Below are 24,896 nucleotides of genomic sequence, written 5' to 3' on the forward strand. Positions count from 1 at the left end.
TTATGAATTTGGCGGCACACAAAAGTGCCACGGCACAGTGGTTGAGAATCACAGGATTAGAAAGTTAAATAATTTGAATATTCGCAGTGATTTAGAACGGAAAAAATACCCTGTTGAGAAAGAAATAAAATTACTAATCAAAGCAGATATAGCAAGTAAAATACTGACAGGAAAAATAATAAATTTAAGTTCAGGCCTGTTGTGTATAGAAACGAAGCTCGGAAATTGCTTATTAGGCAGTTATTTATGCGATACGCCTACAATTACGAATGAAGCTTCTCATTTTATTTCTTCTCTGCTTATCAATGAAAGAGAAATCGACGATGAGTCAGACTAAAGTCGAATTAGAAAAAGAAACTCTTAAACATTTTGAGGAGACAATTAAAGTCAATTCTATGGGAAGATATGATATCGCGTTACCTTGGTTTACAGATAGTTCGCTTTTAACCAGAAAAAAAATATTGCACTTAAGAATGCGAAAAATTCCAAAAAGAAATTAATGGACTCAGGAAATTTTAATGCTTATTGAGAGGTTTTCGAAAATTGGTTATCTCTGGGAATTATTGAAATTGTGACATTTAATAAATTGGAAAATGTTCATTTTTTGCCTCACAGGCCAGTGGTCAAAGAAACTTCAAGTACTAAAATAAGACCTATATTTAATGCTAGTGCTCGAATTTCTGGCAAACCTTCATTAAATGATTGGCCACGGGACCAAATTTAATAGAAATAATTCCATCGATTCTCAATTGATTTCGTAAGAATAAAATAGGGTGACCTCAGATATTGAGAAAGCCTTTTGTATGATATCTATTCGCCCGAAAGACACCGATTTTTTTAAGTTTTTTTTTTTTTTTTTTTTTTTTTTTTTTTNCGATTTTTTAAGTTTTTTTTGGTATGATAAAAACAATTCGGATAGGTTGGTAGAGTATAAACACAAAAGACTAGTGTTTGGCTTAACCACTTCGCCCTTTTGTTTAGCCTTTACGTTACGATAATAGAGTTTCATAAGAGTTAAATAGAGTTTCAGATCATTTAAGTCATACTGCTGAAATTCTTAAGAATTCTTTTTACGTTGATAATTGTGTGACTAGCTTAAGTTCAGAAACCGAAACTCGAAGTTTTATTTTGGAATCGCAAACGATAATGACATAGGGTATTTTTAATTTACGATATTGGCAGACCAATGCATCTGATTTGATAAATAATTCTGATAAGAAAGATGTGTCCGTGTTAGGTCTCAATTGGAATACGGAAAGTGATACGTTATCTTGAAAAATTGAACCTGTTGATTATTCTGAACAATTAATTACGAAAAGATTTGTATTAGCAATGGCTCATAGGGTATTTGATATTATTGGATATACAACTACTGTTATGTTGTTACCTAAGATAACTTTGCAAGAGACTTGGAATTTAAAATTAAGTTGGAATGATGAAATTCCAGATAATTTGGCAAAGAGATTTAAGTTCTGGCTCTCACAGTTACATTTATTAGAGGACATTAAGGTTCCAAGATGGCTAGAACTTGAACCATCTAATGTTGTATTTAGCTTACACTTATTCTGTGACGACAGTAAATCAGCTTACGAATTTTATATATTTTTAAGAATTTTTGTTAATGATATTGTTAAAATTCATTTGGTCATTGCTAAAAGCAGAGTTGCTCCTCTAAAGTCACTAACTATTCCTAGGCTGGAACTACTAGTCTGTTGTATATGAGCTAGACCGCTGTCATCCATACTTAAAGATCTTGCTCTCAGTGAAGTTCAAATTTATTGTTGGACTGATTCGACCACCGCTCTGAGTTGGATTAAGCGTAATTTAAATTGGGGATTATTTGTATATAATCGCGTTAAAGAAATTTGTTCGGTAACTTCTCTCACCATGTGGCGCCACTTGCCAGGTAGCTCGAACTCTGCCGATCTTGCATCACGTGGCTGCACTGCTGAACAGATAATTCAACGTCGTTGGTGGGAGGGACCGATTTGGCTCTACGATAAGGAAGAAAATTGGCCTAAATCGGAAGAAAACCCAAATGAAGAATTGGTTAATTCAGAGCTACGTAAAACTGTAATAATTGCTTTAAATACGGATGATAGCGATCAATATTGGTATTGTAAATATTTTTCATCATATAAGAAAACTTTGAGGATGATAGCATGGATATATAGATTCTTTTATAACTGTAACATAAAGATAAAAAATTTTCTAAGGTTTTAAGTGTAGATGAACTTTGTAAAGCTGAAATTTCTCTGATGTTATTAATTCAAAAGGATGGTTTTAAATATGTATATGATAATAAACTTAAGCAATTAAGACCATTTGTTGACCAAAATGGTGTGATAAGAGCTAAAACCAACCTTGATTATCGTGATGATACATCTGATTTCATTCATCCTATTATTTTGCCAAATAATCGTCCTGTTGTAAAATTGTTAATTTTAAGTTATCATGTTGATTATTTACATGCTGATATTTCTCTGTTGATGTCTCACTTAAGAGAAAAATATTGGGTTTTGAAAAGTCGTAAGACTATTCGTAATTGTATTAAGCATTGTGTGAAATGTCAAAGATTGAAAGTAAAAAGATGTGAAGTTATGCCAGGAATTTTACCTAGTGATCGAGTAAATGATGCCGCAGTATTTGAGATAGTAGGGGTTGACCAAACACCTCCTAAGAAGTAGAAAGGCCTCAGCAAGGATCAATTTAGTAGTCCGATGTGAAGAAGTTAACTGCGCAGTAGACGAAAAATAAGAGAGATGTCATCACGTTAGGGATACTAAGCTGCGCAGTGGTTGAAAATACAAAATATGTCATTACGTTTGGACTACTAAGGGAAATTTATGGTAACCCGTGCTGAGGCCTGTTGTTTCTAGGTGTTGGTTAACCTCGCAGGTCCACTGTACCTTAAAGATAAAAGAAACGCATACATAGTTCTTTATACGTGTGCAGTGTATCGTGCAGTACTCTTAGAATTAGTAACCCTTTTGACGACAGAAGCATATTTTCAGTCCTTAAGACGATTTATTGAGCGACGAGGCAGACTTTCAGTTATATATTCCGATAATGGAACAAATTTCTTTGGCGCAGAAAAAGCTCTTCGTTCAATAGATTGGGATAAATTGAGCTCAAAAGTTGCAGAACAAAAAATACGTTTTAAGTTCAATCCTCCTTCGGCAAGTTGGTGGGGGGGTTGGTGGGAGCGCTTAATCCAGATGGTGAAACAAATCTTACGTAAAATATTAGGACGCGCTACGCTCAACTATGAGGAGTTACTCACTCTCCTTTGTGATTGTGAAAGAATAATAAATACGAGGCCCCTCACTTACGTATCCGAAGACGTGGCCGATATTTCACCATTAACTCCCGAAATGTTCTTGCACGAGATACCTTCCTCAGGTGTAGTAGATATTGATCAGGTAGATAAGAAAAATTTAAGTAAACGAGCTAAATATCTCCAAAAAATAAGAGAATTACTTAGAGCTAGATTTAGGACTGAATATTTAGGGCAATTACGCCAACAATCGTTAAGAGATTATAAGGATAAACCGTTAAAAGTCGGGGAAATAGTTTTAGTCGAAGATATTAATAAGAAGCGGACATTTTGGAATTTAGCTAAGGTATTAAAGGTAATTCCTGGCAGAGATGGTCACACAAGAGTAGCACTTGTAAAGACAGAAAATTCAGAAATTTTAAGGCCAGTTCAAAGACTGTTTAGATTAGAGCTGGAAAATGAGTATGTTGATGTAACAGGAAAATCATTGAAAATAAGTAGCAGTGGAAGAATTGTTAAACCTACTGTACCGTAATATTTTGCAAACTGTATGATTCATTAAGTATTGTTTATGTTAAATATTTTGTATGATTTTTCATCATTGATGTATTTTTCTTTCATTTATATAGAAATTTTATATGTCTAAAAATTAGAAGTTTGTTGAGTATAATTACAGGTATTCTACTCAAGGTGGGAGGAAATGTGGTAAGTTAAAATCCGAAGTGAAACTTTTAGAAATACGAACTGAAACTTAAATGTTAGCGCATGCGCGCATCCATTGGATAACCTCCCCCAAATACTTCTAGATTAGTTGGCTTTACGTACGAGATCTGGATGTAAGATGTTATGTTTGTCTGCTTGTTAATTGTATACCATTGTTGATGTTGTTTTGCCAATAAAATATGTTATTAATAAGTGCTGGTATTATCCTGGACCTCCTAAACAGTGACACTTAATGGTCTCAATAGTTTTTGTTTAAAGATATCAAATAGATTCTCTTTACCTTTAGGTATGATAACAGAATGGAAATGGGGTGTTTATTTTCAATAATTGTTCAATAAACTAAGCAACTACGACAAAAAAAATTTTAATTACCCCCAAGAGACAAAATTAAGAATAATTATGCAATATTCTGTAAAAAATTCTATGTTAAACTTTTAAATACGGAGTTAAAAAAAATAGTAAAAATTTTAAACTTAGCAATTTAAATAATAATAATGTCATTACAAATTTTTTAAGAGGTTAAAAGTTATATTAGCAATATACAATTTCCTTACTTAATTATCAGTTCTAAATTTCATAAAATTCTTATAAAATTTAGAACAATCACATGTGGGTCGATCTAATACTTACCTATCCAAACCTTGCACCATTTTCTCTAACTACTTACATAAAATTATTAACAATATTATTAAGGAAGGTTTTCCTTGGATTATCACTAATAATCAACCGATTTTAGAATTTATTACACAAACAAAAATTAATTCTATTGCGACTTTTGATTTCCAGGATCCCTTCTGTTAATTATAATTTCTAATACTCAATAGATGGCGGTCTGCGCAGTAATGTAAAATCGTTAGTTTCTAATCAGTTTTCCTCCATAACACTGTAACATCATCATCATCCTTCTTGTTATTAAATATATTTTATGTTAAAAGGCGTTTGTAATGATTGAAACCCCGAGATCTGAGAGATCATATCACCGTATTTAAAATTGGGCGCCAATATTAAATACGGTGATATGATCTCTCAGATCTCGGGGTTTCAATCATTACAAACGCCTTTTAACTACGATTTTAAAAATATCCTTAGTTGCGATTTTGATTATTGGGACATTCTAATTAATTTTTGTCTTTTTAATAATTATCTTTACAATGGAAAAGATATTTTTCTTCAAATTTATGGAAGACCACAAGGATCTAATTTCTCATCTCTCTTAGCTAACTTATTTGTGCATTATTATGAAAAAAAATTATACTCTTAACATTAAATATGTGTTTTATATTTATTGATTATTTAATTATCTTTAATTTTAAAGATTATACTGTTTTATTAAATAATATTTACCCCGAGGAATTATTAATCTTGCTTCCTAATCATGATGATAATTTTAATTTCAATTTTTTGGATTTGGGGTATTATAAAAGAAGAAAATATCTGCTTTATTGAATTACACGATAAAAAAATGACTGATTTTAATTTTCATAAATAAACTAATTACTTGAAATTCTAATGTTTCTAAGAAAATCTATTTAAATATCATTTTTAATCAAATTAATAGAATTAAGAGAATATGTAGTAATGTTTAATTATTCAAGAAACAAATAGACAAAATCTTTCAAACGTTGATAAAAAAAACAATGGAAACCCAACTAAAGTAATTAAATTCTATATAAAATCATTAAGTTAATTGTATATTATTGTAAATAAATTTTCGAAAAAACTTCTTTGCTTATTTATCTAATTTTTAATAAAAGACAAAAAAGCAAAAGATATTCTTTAACAGGAAAATCATAAATTTCTGGACTACTACAAACTTAAATATTATTTAACTTAAAGTTCTATTATGTTATAATAAATGAAAAGAAATGTAGTAAATACTTTATTACTAAACCCTTAGTACAAAAACTTACTTTTACTATTTACATGTAACCCATGTCGTTTTTATACAGTTTCATTTTTCCTTTATTTTCAAGAATTTTTTAATTATTAGTAGTATAAAATATATACGACATATTGCCTTAAATATTTTTAAATTTGTACCAATTCAAGTTTTAATATATTAAAAGGGATTAAAAAATCAAGAAATTAATGGGTGATAAAAAATCTATATGTCATAAAACTTAATACTAATATTATAAATTGCATACAGCTAAATAATGATTTTAGTTAAATAATACCGAAGTATGGCATTTTTATATTACACAGACAAGCACTTTTAAACAAATATTGCTAAAATAAAACTTAAATGTTGAGGGTTTATTTTGCATGTTAAGTGAAATTATAATCTAAAAGCATATTCAAACGATTCAGTTCTTTTTCTTTCTGTTTTGTTATTATGTGAGCATATTTAAGGAGCAAAAGTGGATATTTTTGAATTGTTCATTGAAAATATTAATTCCTAGTTAAATGGAATAGTCTAATGAATGCTATGAAATGCTTTGGTTCATGGCCGAAAATATTATTGGGCATATTGCTTTAAATAATAAAAAAAAAGCTTGGTTAAAGCAAAAACAAAAAAAGACGTCTTTTTCCCAACCTGAATCTAGGTGATACATAATGATAAAGAAAGCTTTATTAAACTTAAGCACACATCACATAAAATTGAACATTAAATGCAAACATGTTTGTTTTCATCACTCATAAAAGAAGTAGGAATTGCAGCGAATATCAATATTTTTCTTAAACATAAAAATTTCATAGTGGTTCTGGATAATATTAACCCATAGGTGACGCTCAGAGCAGTGATGTACTGATTGCGTGATCTTATTTGATTCAGCTATAGTAAAGTAAATATTTTTTTGTGTACGTTGCATGTTTTTAAGATAAATATTTTTTTGTGTATGTTGCATGTTTGTAAGATCTTATGTAACTGACTCAAACTATTATTCCCTCATCTAATATGCATTAAAGGAAAACGTATTTACGAGATGTTAGTCGAATTTCACAGTAGTAATTTTAAAAAAAAACTAAGGAAATAAATATTTAACCTTTTTTTTTAAGTTTACTCATTTATTGCTTTAGGAATTAATACATAGAATAATTGCAGCCAAGAAACATGAATAAAAAAATAAAAGTTTTTTTTTTGTATTTAAAAAAAAGTACTACCGTCGGCGCCTTAAAGGTCGAGGCTGTAACTTGTCCACAGAAAAATTACAACGCAAGCTCTTCTCACTATGACGTAATAACTGTAGTATGAAATTTAGCACGTTTTTGATAAACAAAATATATTCAGATAAACCAGATATGAAATTGATAACGCGGACATCACGTTTTGAGTTCATTAAAAATATTTTTTTTTTTATTCCGTTACATCAGTGTTTCCTAAACAGTGGTACGCGTACCCCCCGGGGTACCGGAACAGTTTAGCAGGGGTACGCGTTTTTATGCAAAATATCTTACAACAAACGAAAATTTCAAAAAAAACTTTATTTAAAAACAAAGCTAGCCATGAAAATTTACGATTACGTATTTTTCTATTGGATATTTTTTGCAAAGTTAACAGTTAGTGGTGTCAACAGCCAGTTGTGAATTTTAACTTTTGTGCAATTTTTTATAGTAAAAAATACATTAATTTTTTTATTAGTGGTACACAGCGTTACAAAAAATTTAGAAAGTGTACACAAAAGTCATAAGTTTTGGAAACACGGCGTTACATAATTAAGTTTAGCTAAAGCTGTAAACAGTAGATTTTTATTTATAAATTTTGAATTAGTTTCGAAGTTATTAAACTTTTCAGTTACGCAATCTTTACAGTTATTGGATTTTATCAACATAAGAAAATAAACTTTATCTAAGTGAAACAATTCATATATTCATCACGCGCATTTATCATGAATACAGATTATAGAATGAAAATAAAATATATCACCTAGGCTCAAATTAATTATAACGTACATACAGTTTTCTCTTATGGACAGTCGTTGAAATAAAATTTAAAAAAAAATTTTTTTTCATCCTTGTTGAACACGACTGGACAAAAATATCAATACAACATTTCGAAGTAGAGATTAAAAAGTAAATACATTGCCTAGTTAGCTTGGCGTAAAATAGAGATGTTCCGACTTTTATTAATACCGCCTAACATCCTATCTTCAAAAAACATCATGCGAAAGAAAATTTATTGCGTTGGTTAAACCTAATAACAACCTGTAATACAGTTTTCTTGTCGGAATGTACATTAAAACAGTAATAAGAAAAATCTATTTCTACCACGGTATAACACGGCTGGCCAAAATTCCAGTAATACATTTCGTATATACATATTAATGTAAAGTGACCACATTTTTATTGAGACAAAGCGGGACAAATGGGATGAAATGAGAATTACAATTTAGTCAAACTTTCAACACGCACAATATATATATAAAAATACGAATAAATGTTTGCAAAAATATTTTCAACATCAACTGGAAGTAAGTCAGATGCTGTTTGAATAGTATAGGTATAGAATGTGCGCTGCACAACCTACTCCAATATTTTTTTGCTTCAAATGTTCGTTAAGTTTCGTAAAAACGTTATTGATGCCTCTTCTAGCTTTTCCACCAAAATTTACGTTAGTGTTATCAGCACAATGGGCAATAATTTTATTGTTTAAATTATTCTTTTTTAAAATAGTACTTATTAAATCAAAAATTATTTGTGAAGTTTCATCAGGCAATGAAACAAAATCTAATATTCTAATTTTAATTCCTGTTTCTGGATCAAAAAATCTAACACCTGTGGGAAATAATTTTAAATCTTTGTGGTTGGAAGCATCAGAATATATGGATATAAATGCGCATTTTTCTAATTCTTTCTGCAATTGTGAAAACGAATATGGTGAAAAAACATTACAAATAATTGCTTCGGTTTTTGTCCTTGCACATGCATATTTTTTGTCGTATAATGTTTTGATCACTTGCGACGTACAATCCATTGATCTGAAACTTTGATTGTGGTTTATGGTGCGGAAAGCAAATAGCCCTTCCGCTAATGCTAGCTGTTTTTCCGTGTTGCTAAAGCTAGCACTGCGAAAAAACTGTTCCATTTTAGATGAGGAAGCGGCATTATTAAAAAATCTTTTGTGCCTCTTTGTCGCTAGATGTTTAGTAATATCGTTTTTTCCACCATGTGAGACCGAAAATTCAGCATTGCGTTTATCACACCGTACCATATAGTCTATTTTGGTACTTTTAATAAATGGAAATTCTCTGCTTAGCTCTTCATTAAATTTGCATCCTCTTTTTTTACTCATCTTTTATTTTGTGGGTAAATACTAGAAATAAATAAAAAAATTATTACAAAGGCTAAAAAAGAGTATTAAATTTTACCTTATTGACCGTTACTTTGTGGCGACTATTGCTCAACCTTTGTCAATCAAATAATGAGTCAAACCGAACGTCAAATTGAAAACAACAAACCGCACTGTCTAACGGCAGTCCGCACTTATCTGAATTAAGCCGAGACGTAAAGACAATGATCGCACACCACCGAGTAAATCTAACTTGGTACATTGCCTAATTTAGTTTACTCTGCACGCATTTTATGTGTTTTTTATGTATTTTTTATTTCTTTATATTCACCATAATACTTAATAAATAATAGGAATATATTTTTACAGTACATTTAAAATAAGAAATGCAGATATTTTCTAAAAAGCGGGACATTTTTAAAAATCGGCGGGACGCGGGACAGTCCACCAAAAAGCGGGACTGTCCCGCCAAAATCGGGACGTGTGGTCACTTTATATTAATGTATATACATATTTTTTTGCCTAGTCAGTTTGACACAAAATAAAGATGCTCTGATTTTTATTAAAATGTCTCAAAAACAACATCCTAGCATCTAAATTTAAGAAATAATCTGTGCAATCCCAAATAATGATTTAATAACTCATTTAAAATGCATTTTATTTAATGACGCGTTTTTAATGTATTATAAATAACGCATAAAAAATTTAACCTAAAATTGAATTAAGATTTATAATTATTAAGATAAATTATGTAGAGGTATTATGATGTACTTAAATAGAAATTTAAGTCCCTACACCGCGAATTTTTGCAATAGGATTGAAAATAACTTTTTGTTTGAGATTATCTTTGAGGCTTGCGGTAACTAACAAAGATAACCGCTGTGAACCTGCTATTTTTTTTTTAAAATCTTTACTGATAGGATTAAACAGACCACACCAGCTGCCGACTTCGTATTGACAGCATGTATTTAACTAAAATGTGGGAACAGTTTCTATTTTCAATCAAACTCTTTAATTCAAAAATAAATTCCTTTGAAGCATTAGGAATCAATTAAGGAGATTACGATGTATTTTTTTTTCTTTTTAAAATAAATGACTCTTTCTCAAAAAATTCTGAATAGACTTTAAAAATACATTTACATTTTAAAACTTGATTCTTATTTTTATTTAAAATTCGAAAATTAGGATTTTATATATTGGTCCAGTACTTGAAATTTAAAAAAAAAAAACTTCTTCATTCAAACATTGATTTTTAAAAAAACTCATTGACAGAAATTAACAATTTCATTGTTATAATGCGTATAAGGGAATTAGAACAATTTTTTTTAAAAAAAACTCAGTGCTTCATGAAAAATGGACATTACAATTATTCTATCTTCTTCATTCAAACATTAATTTAAAAAAAAAAACTCAATGACAGAAATTAACAATTTCAATGTTATAATGCGTACGAACTGAGATCACGTCCGTGTTGTCTCGGACCGCTAACCCTTAGACGTAGAATTTTAGAACCATGCTCCTTTCTTTATTTTGCATTCAATTTAGGTCAAAATAAATGAAAAATATTACATTTTCATTTATCATTTTGATAATTTATGGTTAGAAATACAGCACAAGACACTGGTGTCTTTGACTGCGTTGAAGGTAAAATCTTTCAAACAAGTCTCACTTAATCAATTCGCACTTATTCGAACCCAACGGATCACCTTAGTTAATCTGTAGATTAATTACATAACATGCTAATTAAAGTGTTCGACCAATAGCGGAATAGTAGTGTATCGGGCTCAGGGGTTCGTTTAGATTGGAGATGAATAAAACAATTCTTAAGACTCCGAAAATAGCATTTCATTCCAGCTCAAATACCAGTCTACTACACAACAAAAGACAGGCTCAGAGGATCCAGTAAAGTTACTACTAGAGACCCGCAAATCAGAACACTTTCGCAGTCCAATAATCTCGAGAGTTGCCAACTTTGATCAAAAAATGCCTGTGATACATGGGGCTGCTTAAAACAAACATGTAGAACACCGAAGAGTCATTACATTATGACCACCCTCCATCTATAACAATGGGCTCGCCCAGGTTTTCATGGTTTTTCGCCCAGTAACAATGTTTTCATGGGGCACATTAGGATCCATAATCCTCATAGAACAATCCCTGACGTTTGTAAGCTACTTGAACATAGTTGCAGACCAGGTTCACCCATTCATGGCAACAGTTTGTCCTGCGGGGGATGGTGTTTACCAACAGGATAATGCACCATGTCATAAGGGTCGAATCGTCGAAGAACATTCCAGTGACTTTCAAGTCATATCTTGGCCCCCAAATTCACCTGACCTTAATTCAATAGAGCATTTGTGGTCCTACTTGGAAAACCAAATTCGTGCTGCCACGCTACCCCCTCGCAATGCGAGGGAATTGCAGGACCAGTTGGTGAGCGCTTGGTACCAGATACCTCAGACTACCTATCAGCACCTTGTGGATGCAATGCCACGGCGGGTGCTAGCAGTTTTCAGGGCTAAAGGTGGTCCTACATGTTATTAGCAGGGTGGTTATAATGCAATGGCTCTTCGGTTGATTTTTTAAAAAACTTTAGGATGGCGTTCCACAAATGTCCTATTTTACACCATTAATCGTGTCGAATTTGTAAAAATGTCTAAACTTTTCACGAAAGATTAATAGGAATTGCAGCGTTAGAAGCCAAATTTAGATAAAATGTAAATTTCATCGAAATAAGAAAATTTATAATTGATGAATACCATAATCTAATTTATGAAAGTAATCATTTTCAGTTCTAATAATCTTAAAATAAATTTGGGGAGGAAACAATAGTTGTTGCATGCACCTTTATTTAATGAATTATAGCTAGAGGTCTGTTTAGAAGAAATTTGGGTCCCTTAACGGACCCTTCACAAATTTGTTTGTCTTCATTATTGTTTTGTTAATCGAATAAACCCTTTCCGGGGGTGGAAGAAAGACGGTTCCAGACAAACTAAGCTTCCCTAACCTTAAATTCCAAATTGAGAATTCTAAGAAAATATTTCTTAGAATTCTAAGAAATGACATCGTGTAAGCATCTTAATATTAAGTCATAATTTTTTTTGTAAATAAATAATTGATCAATTTATATTTATTCATAAAATTAATTACTAGAATACTATGTAAATAAAAATTAATTTCAGGCAATTTTTTAAATAAAACATTATAAATTTAAGGATTTTTTAAGTTTACTTAATGCGTAACACATTAAAAGTGATACATTACTAAATTGTGTTATTTAAAATAGGTCAATTGAAATTATTAAAAATATGAATGATTTTGTTTCCATTATATTCGTCCGAAATGAATATTCTGTTTTGAGCAGTTCAGGCTAAATACCAAATATTTATATGTTGCACCTCTAATTTAGTAGCAGCAATTGTTGAGCAGAATCTTGTATCTATTTGCAATTTAAAAACTTGAAAAGGTTTTTAGCAATTTTTGCAATAACAGGACCCTATTTGCATAAATTCTCAAAAGCAGGACCCTGGTTGAAGGAACGTGACTTAATGCTTATTTTATATTCACAAATTATGAATAGTTTTTTCACAATTTTACAATAACAAGATCTATTACAAAATGTCTGGACAGACCTCTAAGAGTTAAATCAAAATGTAAGATTTAAAATTTGAAAACAAATCAAATCGATGGAAATTGCGTTTACGCAGTTCAACATTTGGGTCATCTTAGCTAAAAGCTAACACGTCAACTGAGGATATGCCGTGTCAGAAAATGTTAAGAAAAGAATATAAATCTACTTTAAACTTATTAAATTGAATTTAGAACCGGATATACTGCTCTGATTAACTAAAAGGCCCCGACTCCGGCTTTATTCTAAAGGCTTTTTTTGTGTCATTTCCGATTCTAACTATTAAAAAAATTGGAAAATTTTTTATACTTTTTTTTAGAAATGTTTTTTTTGTGAAATTGCGGAAAAATGTACTCATAATTTTGTGAATTTTTTTTTAAAAAAAGGTCCTGTTTTTGTAAAAAAATAAGTTTATCTGTGCAGTCTTTTATGAAAGATCCAGTTTTTGGGAATTTGTGAGAAATTTCTTAACCTTAAATTAGCATAGAATCTGTTTTCTTTCTACCAGAATCTTATGAATAACATTTTTGAATTTCCTCAGATAGGTGATTTTTATAATTATTATGTTTAGAGAACATGCATGACCAAACAAAATTATAAAGCGGGTTCATATTTTGGGATTTGGGAGGCCTGTCATTCTTCGACAGAAAGTCAGAGAAATGTTTGCTGAACCACTCCTAAGCCACACGTGTGGTGTGAGATAGATATTTTTTAAAGCAGGAATATTTCACCCATACACATTTCCCATACATATTTCCACCATATATATGTCATCAATAGAAATTAACCTGACACTGAGACTTTGCTGTAAAACAAATAGTTTCTCGTCTGCAAAGACCATCAGCGTGCCATGCAAGAATTTCTTTCACCCTCTGCCTTCTTTTCCTCTTAGACTCTTAGGGATGGGCAAACTTTTTTGGTCGAGGGCAAAAAAAACGAAGAAAAAAAGTTGGGTGGGCCAAGTAAAAACTTCTAAAATATAAAAACGATATGCAAATTTTAATTTAAATATTTAATGAGATGAATGAAATTGCGATTTCATTTTTAAAAGTTCTTTATATTGAGGTTCCAAGTCAGATGTACTTATTTTAAATGCTCAATGTTAAATGTTTGCCCGTTAGTCTACTTCAGAAATGATTTTTTCAAACGTTTATAGTTGAAAACACTTGTTCACATCTATAAGATGAAGCAAACATAGTGCTGATTTTCTGGGCATGAAATATTAAATTTGAGAAACAAGCTTATGGTAGTGATTTGTAAAACTCCAACTTTGGCGTATTTAGACACAACTGCTTCAGATGGCGGATATCTACGTCTATTCTATTAAGAACTTTTACCATTTTACCAATTGAAGCTGCCTATTTCCATCAATTTATGTTTTGTAGAACAAAAATAGAGAAAGTAAAAAGGTCATCAATACTTTGTTGAAAAAGAAAGAACAAAAATAGCTTTAAACAAAGTAGACAAGAAAATGAATGTATATTGTTTAGATTCGTCACGGATTGGTAAGTTAAAATTCTATCCACGAGCAGGATAAAACCTTCTGGAGGGCCACAGTTGGCCTGCGGTTCGTAGTTTGCCCATCACGGTCTTAGACGATTAAGAAAGTTCGTTAATATTGCTGTTTCTATAAGCTTTACTACAAAGGTACTTTCTCAAAATGTTTAACATTAATATTTGGAGCTCCCCGTTTTTCGAAAGAAGAATTTTGAGAAGGAACTGTTTTTAAGAAAAAGTATTTCGTGAAGATTTCCTTTTTAACCCTTTAGAAGGCAACTATACTTCTCGCCAACTTCATTGATATTTAATAAGGAACTATTTTGCCAACCATGATTTGTACGTTTATCTCCTGAAGGCCTTTGTCTAGATAAATGTGAATAACAGTAAAGGTTTGCGTGGGATCAGGAAGAGAGGCTAACACTGGGAAGCTGTTTTCTCTTTAAGTTATGCATTCGTTCATTTTATCATTTCTCATCGAGTTGTTGTTACAAACACAGAGCTTATAAATTCGCTTATTTATAAAGCATTGAATTTCAAGTCAATGGCCAATTCTTTACAAAAGATAAAATTTTGAAATTCTCACCCAACTTTCCACAAAAAAAATAGCCTAAGTTAAATAAATTTTAGAAAATAAGATAAAGGAATTTCTTTTTATCAATTACTCACACCCCAAAAAATGTTTTAACAAAACATTACTAGAAAAAAATTACTCTATAAAGAGCTAAGGCAGAAAAAAGAGAAAAAAAAATGAAGGATCCCTATTTACCGTAAAATAATTTGCAAATGGGCCCTAATTTCTTCTGTGCTGATTTTGTACTGAAAACACACTTTAAGTCGTTAAAAAGCTCTAAATTCAATGCTTGTGGAATTATGAAAATTTTTATTGTATCTAGCGCCTCAGATCAAGAAATTTGTGTTCGTCATTTTCACGAAATTTTTGTTTTGATACAGTGGCAGCATATATAGCGCCATATTTATAACGAAATACGAAAGCTTTAATCGTTTTTAATCAAAAAGAACAAAATAAAAACCATAAGAAATGTACTAATGAAAAGTTTAATATTAGGTATTTATGTTGTAAACGAATTGGTTGAAAAATTTAAGCTTTATCAAGCCTGCTAATATGAAAAATGTTTGGAAAGTAAGATAAAATAAAGATTGGGAAAGATAAAGATTAGGAAAACTCAATACATAGAAACATGTTGTATCTTAATCATTTTTATAAGTTTTTTATTAATATACTTGTATAAAAATGCACTAATGCATGATGTAAAATTATGTGAAGTAATTTTGAAGAATTGGAAACACCTCTTTTTAATAAACAACACTGGGGAACGAATTTTTTGTCGTATTTATACAAATTCGGATGTGTGAATTTGAAACCCGAATTCAGTTTTGCTCCTGAAGCTACAGATTTATTCAGTGACATTTTTAATCTATATTTTGTCACAACAAAAGAGTTCAAAATAGAAGAGTTATATATGTCTCGTAACTATTGAAAAAAAACTTCTAACAGAGTTAGGGCACATCAACAGGATTAAAATTGCCATCGTACGTGGCTAGGGGCGCTTCCCCCATTATGACCTGCTTAAAAGCACACGAAGAAACAGTTCAGAATAGAGGTAGCGTCCCTAGCGACGTATGACAGCATTTCCAGGAATAGGTTCCTATACCATTTCACTCCTGACTTCCCTAGAAGTTTTCCGCAACATTATGCGAACCCCTGTTATATATAACGTTTTAAAACTGGTATATTTAGATAAAGAATAAATTAAAAATATCATTGAACAAAAACTGTAGCTTGGATAACCGATTGCTAATTAGAAATTAGTGACACAAAACTATCTAAGTTCTGTTTTTAAAAATAAATAAACATGCATCAGGAAACAAAAAATGTTTATCCTCTTGAATAAATCAATTGGTATAAAATAGAAGATAATAGGAACTGATTCAGAAATTCAATTAATTATTCCAATTGCTAGGATAAAATTAGCCAAGATGCTTAGAAATTATTCTTTTATCAACAATGATAAAATATTTTCACACAAAATGTATTAGTTTCTTATGCCCTAAAGATAACATAATTTCTCTTTGAATTTATTTCTTCTCATTGGAAAAAAAAATTTATGCTAAAGTTTCCAAAAAACATCAAAGGACGAAACTTTTTCATGCTTGAAAACACCATTCAAAACATGCTTCAAAATTTTTTTAAAACATCCTGTGTTTACTTTCCCGTTATTTGATCCCGGGAAATTCCCAGGTTCATTTCTAGGAAGTTTAAAGTTAAAGTCTTTTTCTTTTTTTAAAAAACTTTGTCTTAAACAAGAATTATTCTATGTACAGTGCGCAAAAAAAAAAAAATCACNAAAAAAAAAAAAAAAAAAAACAATGAATAACAATGATTAATGATCAGATCTTCGCTTTCTAGGACTCATTCTTAATAGTTCGAAATAGTGACCACAAATATGCCAATTAATTAGTGCAATTGATATTTTAAGCAAAAAAACTTACTTTCTCTGAATAAACATACTTTCTTTTTTGACGGATTTGGAAAGTATATTTAAAATTCGATTTCTCAGAAACTTATTCAACCGATTTCACTTAAATTTTGAATTTTAGCTTCCCGGATCTGTTAAAAAATGTATATTTATTCAGAGAAAGTGCGTTTTTGTGTCTGATTTCGTAACCTAAAAATATCGTCTGCGCTTATTATTTAGCAAATTTGAGGTCACCCCTCGAAACATTAAGAATGAGACCTAGAGCATGAAGATCCGATCATCAGATCAAAAGTTTTTCAGGGTGGTCCGGGTTTTTTTTTTGGGGGGGGGCGCAATGTACAAATCGATTAACTCGACATTTTAATTTTTTAAATTTAAGTGTCAAAGTGAATAACTTAAATTTAAGCACTTGGATTAATCGTATTGTTTTATGTTTATAATACATTTTTGAATAAATATATATTTATACGCCTAAACGGCAAAATTTGTCATAAACGGAATTTTAAAAATATTTAAGCACATTACCAATTTTTGTTTTATGAATTTAATCATTTTGAGAACTCAACGATTAAGATATGATCTCAACGATTAAGACTCTCTTAAGATACGATTAAGGCTCAACGATTATGGAAAATCACGTTCATAATTTTAACTAAATCAGGCATGAACTCTATTCATTTTGAGAGCCAAATTACATACGGTAAGTAGAAAAACACATTGAAAAAAAACACACAAAAAAAGCACATTGTAATAAAGGACTTGACAAAAATTGACAAAAATATGCATATTGGAAATAACAGTCGTTAAGTTTCAAGAGCACAAAAACAGGAGCCCATTTTCAAGACTTGCCAGGCGAGAATGAGAAGAAACAAAAGTGATTTGAAACAAAAAACGCAAACTTGCCAACGAAAATTGGAAAATAAAGTTCAGAAACAGAACTAGAAAATCCTAAGTAGCCGAGAGAGAATTAAAATAAACTTGAAAAAACATAACAAGAAAAACCACTGTGAAAGTAACTAAAAGGTAAAATTGTCTACGAAATATATATACGAGGGTTGTAAATTAAATAGTGGCAACTTAACGTTGAAACTCACAAAAGGGCGCGCATGCGTAAATAGGGTATGGGTGCGGTGAGGTGGCGCTGTTGTCAATGTGTAGAGTGCAAAAAACAGTCGATTTGCTTAGAAGGGTAGTTGTTGCGTGGCGTTAAAGTGAGGAGTTTCGTTTCCATCGCTCTAAAGCATGTTGTGAAAAGGCTTAATGACGAAAAAAGACGAGATGCTTGAATCCATCGTGCTACTGTCCTATATGGTAAAGCATTTGCTCCAAAGGCTTCCACTAATCCTCGATAGCATTCTGTTGCATTTTTGCCACGGGCAACCTCGATTGTAAGCCACGACCGCTGATCACCTTTTGAAAACATGCTTTAGAGCGATGGAAACGAAACTCCTCACTTTAACGCCACACAACAACTACCCTTCTAAGCTAATCGACTTTTTTTTGCCCCACCTCACAGCTTGTTTGCCTCAACAGCCCCACCTCACAGCTCCCATATCTAATTTGCGCATGCCCGTCCTTCTGTGAGTTTAAAGGTTAAGTTGCCACTATTTAATTTACAACCCTCGTATATATAAAAGCGTGAGAAGCAAAACTAGAAAAACCACAATAGCCGAGAAAGAAAAACGATCAAAAACAGAACAAGAAAAACCCCAATGGCCGAGAGGGACTAATCGGTGTAAAATGCATTTTCAAGCGCTATTCAGGAACTAATGTCGTTAACAAGAGAATCAGCATTCATATGAATATAACAAGATTCCAGGGCATCAAGATGAGTTAATATGACTGGGGTAGAAATAAATTTTGGCCCTGACGAAATTGAAGCCCAAAATTCCAACGATGAGCAGCAATTGATGATTTCTCGTATTCTTGAGACCGGGCATATCTATCGTGTTCCTTAAGTCGAAATTTTAAAACGCGTGTAGTTTGTCCGATGTATCACTAACAAGGAATGTGGTAAATGCCCCAGCGATTATCATAATTGATAGAATCTTTAAGAGACTTTAATTCTGTCAACAAGCCTAGAATGACTTTAAAATCAAAACTAATAATCTAACGAACCTCTGAATCCCCTATTAATTAAATACTCCCAAGATCCTTAATATTTTTCTTTTAACAAACAAAAACCACTGAATCACCTTATTAAACAATCCTGAAATCTTTTATTTTTAAAAAAAAATTTAATAAACCATTTTTTAATTTATTTTTGACAAACAAAAACCACTGAATCCCCTTTTAATTAAATAATTTCAGGAAACTGAAGAAGTAAGATTTTAAAGAGGTATGTTAGAGCAAAATTTTACTCCGAACTTACAAAAAATCTTTATTTTATAACTTAGAGATATGGGAATATATCCCTCACAACTGCGCATGATCATGACAAAAATCTAAGTGAAACTTTTTAGTTGACTTTGAAGCGATAAAGAAAAAAAAAAACAATGGAAATAAAAATATGACCACCGAAGCCGACGTCTTCAGGAGGTACCAGCTCCGGAAACCATAGAACAAAACCTTTTCTGTTGAGAGAGCCAGACAAATGTCAAAATTTGCCCTCTCAATACCCCGAAGGTTTTGCAAAAGTCCAGGAAAAATACAAGAAATACATAATTTCAAATCAGAAGCGAAATTTCAAACAAATTCTAGAGAATACAAAAATGAAAATACAAAAACTCACTGTAAACTGGTCAAACAGCAATTTGATAAAAATAACTCAATGTAAAAGAAACATTTGAAATAAAAGAAAACAACGCCTTCTATTAAAATGTGCAGTAGGAAGAAAAAAAGGATAGGAAAGGAAAAGATTGTGTAACAGATTAATATAATGCTTAACTGGGGCTGTTAAACTAATATTCCTCAACCATTTTCCTAATCAAAAATTTAACATTACAATAATTATCAGGAAAATCATTATTTCTCAAAAAAATTATTCGCAGCCTCCTGAAGACATTCAACGTTATAGCAATTTTTTTTTAACTCGAAGCATTTGAGAAAAAACTAAATGTTTGAAAATTTTATTGCGCAAATTAGTATTAAAGTTACAGAAAAGAAAAAAAAATACGTTGATTTTAGTTGACGTGGGACAGAAGAGAGCCAAGAGGCGTCATTGACGCAAACAAGGTGAAAATAACAAAAATTGGACAAAACAGACATGAAAAAGCAAAAATGGTTTGATATTGCATGCGTTTTAAAAAAATGAAATACCTTAAACTCGATAAAAAAAATAAAAAAATTTGCAAACGTTGAATTTTAATAAAACTTTCAACAAAATTTTTCACTAATCTGCACTAATTTGTTAATTTGAATAAAGAAACAAAAATACAAGCTGGTTTTTAATTCATATTCAAGCGATTAGTAACGGAGTCAAACGATTGGTAACGGAATATCATTTATTAAGCTTAATTAATTAGGTTTGATCACACCTTGACAGTAAGCAGTTTCAAGAGAAAGGAGATTTCATTCTGCTAGTTTCTTCCGATAATATGAACCAACCCTCTCATGTCACCAATGATTAAGAACTCGAGAAGCATTAAAAAGAACACGCTATGCAATATTCATCAACTGTTTACAAGGTCACGGTCAACTTACCGGGAAGGAATTCCCCTTGGAATGATCGACATGGAGCTCACGCACGATTGAGATAGAACGATAGTTCAAGTCCTGCTTCAAAAAGTAAATTTCAAAACCTAAATAATTTATACTAACAATGCTTTTTTCTTTGATCCTAGCAAAAATGCTTAAAATAATATATCGGTTTGGCAAGTGACTTAATGAAGCAATATTTTGAATATGGAAAATATGGACCGGTTTTTATGAAATCTTCGAACTCGTATTTCTAAGAGCAAAAACATGGATGAATTTACCTTAATTTTAAGATTTTTTTTTTTCGAAATGCCCCCAAGCAGACCTTATGCAACTGAAACAAAATTCGATCGATTTATTTGAAAAAAAAAAAACGATTATTTCCGGTGGCAACCTAAACATTTCGAACGACTTTTGTCACACAACAGCACAATAGCTTGATTTCGAAGGTTAAGTTTGATAGAATTATTTCTGACCAATCACAAGGCGCCGTTTATTAGCGGTGAGAGAGAGTAACCAGTGAGATGAGAAGATAAAGACTGTTACAAATACTCCGTGATAATATTTGTGGCGTAACTACCGCTATAAATATTAAATACCTATTCACTAGTATATATAAGACATGTTAACTTGATTCTATTATGTGGTACCTTTTGATAGATAACGGTTGACAGGGTAAATAATTAATTCCCTTCTTATTATATAAATAATACGCTCATTAAATAATGATATGCTAATTTTTAATTAAGAGATACGAATATTCTAAATCACTTAATAACATTTATAAAGCAATTTCGGGATTAAAATCTGAAACTATGATTCCATCTGCATCAGTAGTGGCTTTTAATTTATATGTTTTTTTATTTACTACTATTAAATATAAATTAGCAATATTTGATTATCTCATTACAGTTCTGGATACGCACTTATTTTTTCTGATCTAGGTATATGTGTTTGTTTTTTTATGCATAAGTATTTCGAAATCGTAAAAATATTGGAAATGGCAAATTATGATCTTAAGAGCTAATAAATAAGAGCTATAAAATATATGATCTTAAGAACTTAAAAACATTTAATCTCTTTCTCTTTATCATAACTCTTTAATCTAAAATGGTTTAAAATAAAATAATTTTTCTAAGTTAAACTTATACCATTCAATTCTAATGTAGAAAGCATTTTCACAAAAATGTTAATATTTTAAATTTTAATTTAAAACTTTGAGTTTAACTGCCATTTGCACCAAAGCTAAAGAATTCGTATTTCTTCCCCTTTTTTAATCAAAATAACATGGTTATGGTTACATAATTTGCTTTTATTTATAAAAAAATTATTATTTTAACTAGAAAACTCGAAAAAGGAAAATTGTCTAAATCATACCATTTTTAACCATTCATTTAAATTTTTATCAGTCAACTCATTTCCAACTACATTTAATAATTTATTGTACAAATATGAGACTTCATATAATATATAACTTCAGAAAGCAAAATTATTTTTAGTAATAATATTTGTGTAGTAAGTACAGTGGTGTGCAAAAATTAAGGATGAAGTGGTTTGGACAGCAGGGTTGAATATTGATAAAAATAATATCATAGGATCCACAAAATGTAAGAATATGAAAAACTAAACAATTTTCAAAAAAGATGTAATTCACAGGAACAATAAGCAACTTTACTGAAATATAGGCTTTAAGAACAATCGTACAAATGGCCAAAACGTCAATGTTACTGACTATTTACTAAGTCGGGGAGAGTTGGGTAGCCCCGCCCACTAAAGGAGTATTGCTTATAATATTGAGTAATCAATATTTTTTGTATGTTTCTATTGTTTTATCATCTAATAAATAATTCAAAAAGAATAAAGCAAAAAAAGAATAGTTTAACTTTAAAAAAATAGAAATTTTAAAAAAAACATGTTTTTGAGCTCTTTTCAAAATGTGTCGGGTAGCCCCGCTCAGTTACAAAAATTATGTTTTTTGACTGTTTCTTCAGGTGTAAATGAAAATGACCAATGTATTGATAATAGATAAACCTGATTTTTCATTTTTATCACAAAATTCAACCGATTTTTCTTAATTTCATGACTACTGTATTCAACATATTTTCAAAACTATTGTTAACCATGTTACCAACTGCATAAATACTTGAAACTTAGAAAATAATATTTTTTTAATATAACAATTAATGTCCGGTGGCCCATTGAGTTAATATTCTATACATATGAAATTGACAGTGGGCGGAGGTACCCAACACTCCCCTATACTATTTTTTTCGTAAAATGAAGATAAATTATCGATTGTCTTTATTTATATTTTCTCACTTGAGTAATAAAAGTAAATGCATATATGTGCAGAACAGTTTTTTAAATGCACAACGAATTATGGACATACAGTTTTATTTTTAAGTTCAAAGTCATTCTTACCCGCTAACTTGTTGCCCTTTTAAAAAGGATAATGTACAAAAAAGTTGCTTAAAAAGTTGTTACTATTATTTTTTTTTAATTTTAGCATAATTCGAAAACAATATTGCTGTATCAGGAAAATGCTCGATGTACCTTATTTTGTTAAACAGCGAATATTAAAAAAAGAAAATTGTAAATATATATCAAAACCGTGGTATTTTCAGAATCATCTCAAACAATTTTTCTTTTTCTAACTTTAGAATTTCCATAATGCTAAATAAGGTATATTAAGAGATTTTTTGTAAGAAATCATTTTACAGATATAATGAATATGTTTAGCAAATAGTTTTAATATACATTTTCAGAAATTAAATTGTTCTTTTATTTCGCCTTCGTTCTTTTCTCGTTCTTTTATTTTTATTAAAATTATTAGAAATTATATTTATTCTTTTAGTTTGTTAAAAGCAGTAGGAAAAATGAGGAAAAGTAGTGAAAAGCTCCATTTACCATCATACTTACTATTCATACATTTAATCATATATCTTAAGTTATTAGAGCAAAAAAATATTATAATTAGAAGTAAAGTGTCAATTGAACGGAAATTTTGAACTAAAAGCAGTAATTTAAATATTTAGCCTTAAGTGTCTTACTAAACAGTGTTTTTATAAATAGTATATAAAGGGAGATCAGTAATTAACGATAAAAAGGAAAAGAGTTAAGATCTGAAAAATAAATATGCAAGCTAAAACATTTATAGCTTTACTAGAGGGCATTTCATTTTTATTTTATTTTATTTTATAATCAGCATTGAAAAGCAGACTAGTTTTTTGTTGGTTACAACAGTCAATGTACTAACTCTGAGTAGCCTTGTAATTTTGAACCCGCCCCTGAAGATAAAGTAACGCCTGAATCAAGCATAGAAACAAACATTTTTGGAAAAAACTAATAAACTTTAGCATTACAAAGAAAACGATGAAAACCTCCCACGGTTAGCCCGACAGCAAAAAAAAAAAAAAAAACATTTAAAAAAATACTAACTTATGAATCGTCCACCACTGAAGATATTTTACATCAGCGTAATAAATGTAAGCCAGGGGAAGAATAGGTATCAACAAGCCAACATTGGGATTCGAACTTCGGTCACCTCATTGAGAAGAGAGTTCTCTATCCCCGCAGTTGCGACTCCCATATTGATTATTTATTTTATAACCGTCGTTGAACAGTCAACCCAATTTTTGGGTTTAAGACTGCTAATATTCAACTCTGTTGCCTTGTTATTTTGAACCCAATCCAGAAGACAAAATCTTCTGGATCAAGTAATGGGAGAATTTTTTCCTTCATGGAGGGCCTTTTGATGGAACTAACCAGCATTTGCGTTGAAGGAGAGGGAATCCAAGAAAATCTCCCACGGTTAGCCTGACGGTGAAAAGACTATAACCCATGATCCGTCTATTGCTGGGGATATTTTACGTCAGCACTGTCGTCGAGCTGAGCCGGATGCGGAATTCGAATTAACCAGATATCGCTGGGATTTGAACCCGGTTCACCTTCATTGGAAGTCGAATGCTCCATCCCCTGAGTTACCGCGACTGGAGAACAATGTTACCTGTCCAAACGCACATGCGCCTGCAGTTGTCTTGCATGAAGGTTATATTGCATCATGTCGTAATGTTCAATCAATGGTAATGTTATGTTTTTTACTAAAAGTAATTTGATCAAACAGTCATTAAAATCAAAAGAGGAAGGGGGAAAAAAGGACGGAAGAAAACATAATAAGAAAAAAATTCTGCTTCCTAATAGCGACACCTGCTTTTATCTAAACATCCAAGGCACACATTAAAAAATATCATTCAACACTTTATAAGACCGATGGTTGTATATTTTCCACCATTTTTCGTTAATTTTAAAACGTCGACGGAAAGATATTTTCCCACCTATGAATTTCCGCTGATTGGTTTCATATCCAAAACCAAATCCCCAGGAAGCATTTTATAATATAATAGA

General features: G+C 30.8%; 4 protein-coding genes across 4 annotated transcripts in view; 3 read left to right on the plus strand and 1 right to left on the minus strand.

The window, feature by feature from the left end:
• LOC107443515 (hypoxia-inducible factor 1-alpha) overlaps positions 1-24,896 on the minus strand; it is a 188,800-nt gene that overhangs the window by 144,915 nt on the left and 18,989 nt on the right. The gene's annotated exons all lie outside the window — the stretch shown is intronic.
• Positions 1,333-1,722, plus strand: LOC139425148 (uncharacterized). The gene has a single exon (XM_071178591.1). The coding sequence runs from the start codon at positions 1,333-1,335 to the stop codon at positions 1,720-1,722; it is 390 nt and encodes a 129-aa protein (XP_071034692.1).
• LOC107446621 (uncharacterized) lies at positions 1,888-2,687 on the plus strand. The gene is made up of 2 exons (XM_071178628.1): positions 1,888-2,073; positions 2,217-2,687. The coding sequence occupies exons 1-2, from the start codon at positions 1,888-1,890 to the stop codon at positions 2,685-2,687; spliced, it is 657 nt and encodes a 218-aa protein (XP_071034729.1).
• Positions 3,219-3,812, plus strand: LOC139425154 (uncharacterized). The gene has a single exon (XM_071178665.1). It carries the CDS (start codon positions 3,219-3,221, stop codon positions 3,810-3,812), a length of 594 nt encoding a protein of 197 aa, XP_071034766.1.

Source organism: Parasteatoda tepidariorum, chromosome 1 (genome assembly GCF_043381705.1).
Source record: "Parasteatoda tepidariorum isolate YZ-2023 chromosome 1, CAS_Ptep_4.0, whole genome shotgun sequence".
NCBI classification, from domain to species: domain Eukaryota; kingdom Metazoa; phylum Arthropoda; class Arachnida; order Araneae; family Theridiidae; genus Parasteatoda; species Parasteatoda tepidariorum.

Excerpts from the sequence above, each read along its gene's own strand:
- LOC107446621 (XM_071178628.1), top strand. The coding sequence starts at position 1,888 with ATGTGGCGCCACTTGCCAGGTAGCTCGAACTCTGCCGATCTTGCATCA. Across the intron at positions 2,074-2,216 it reads ATTCAGAGCTACGTAAAACT|GTTTTAAGTGTAGATGAACT; the intron begins GTAATAATTGCT and ends AAATTTTCTAAG.
- LOC139425148 (XM_071178591.1), top strand. The coding sequence starts at position 1,333 with ATGGCTCATAGGGTATTTGATATTATTGGATATACAACTACTGTTATG.
- LOC139425154 (XM_071178665.1), top strand. The coding sequence starts at position 3,219 with ATGGTGAAACAAATCTTACGTAAAATATTAGGACGCGCTACGCTCAAC.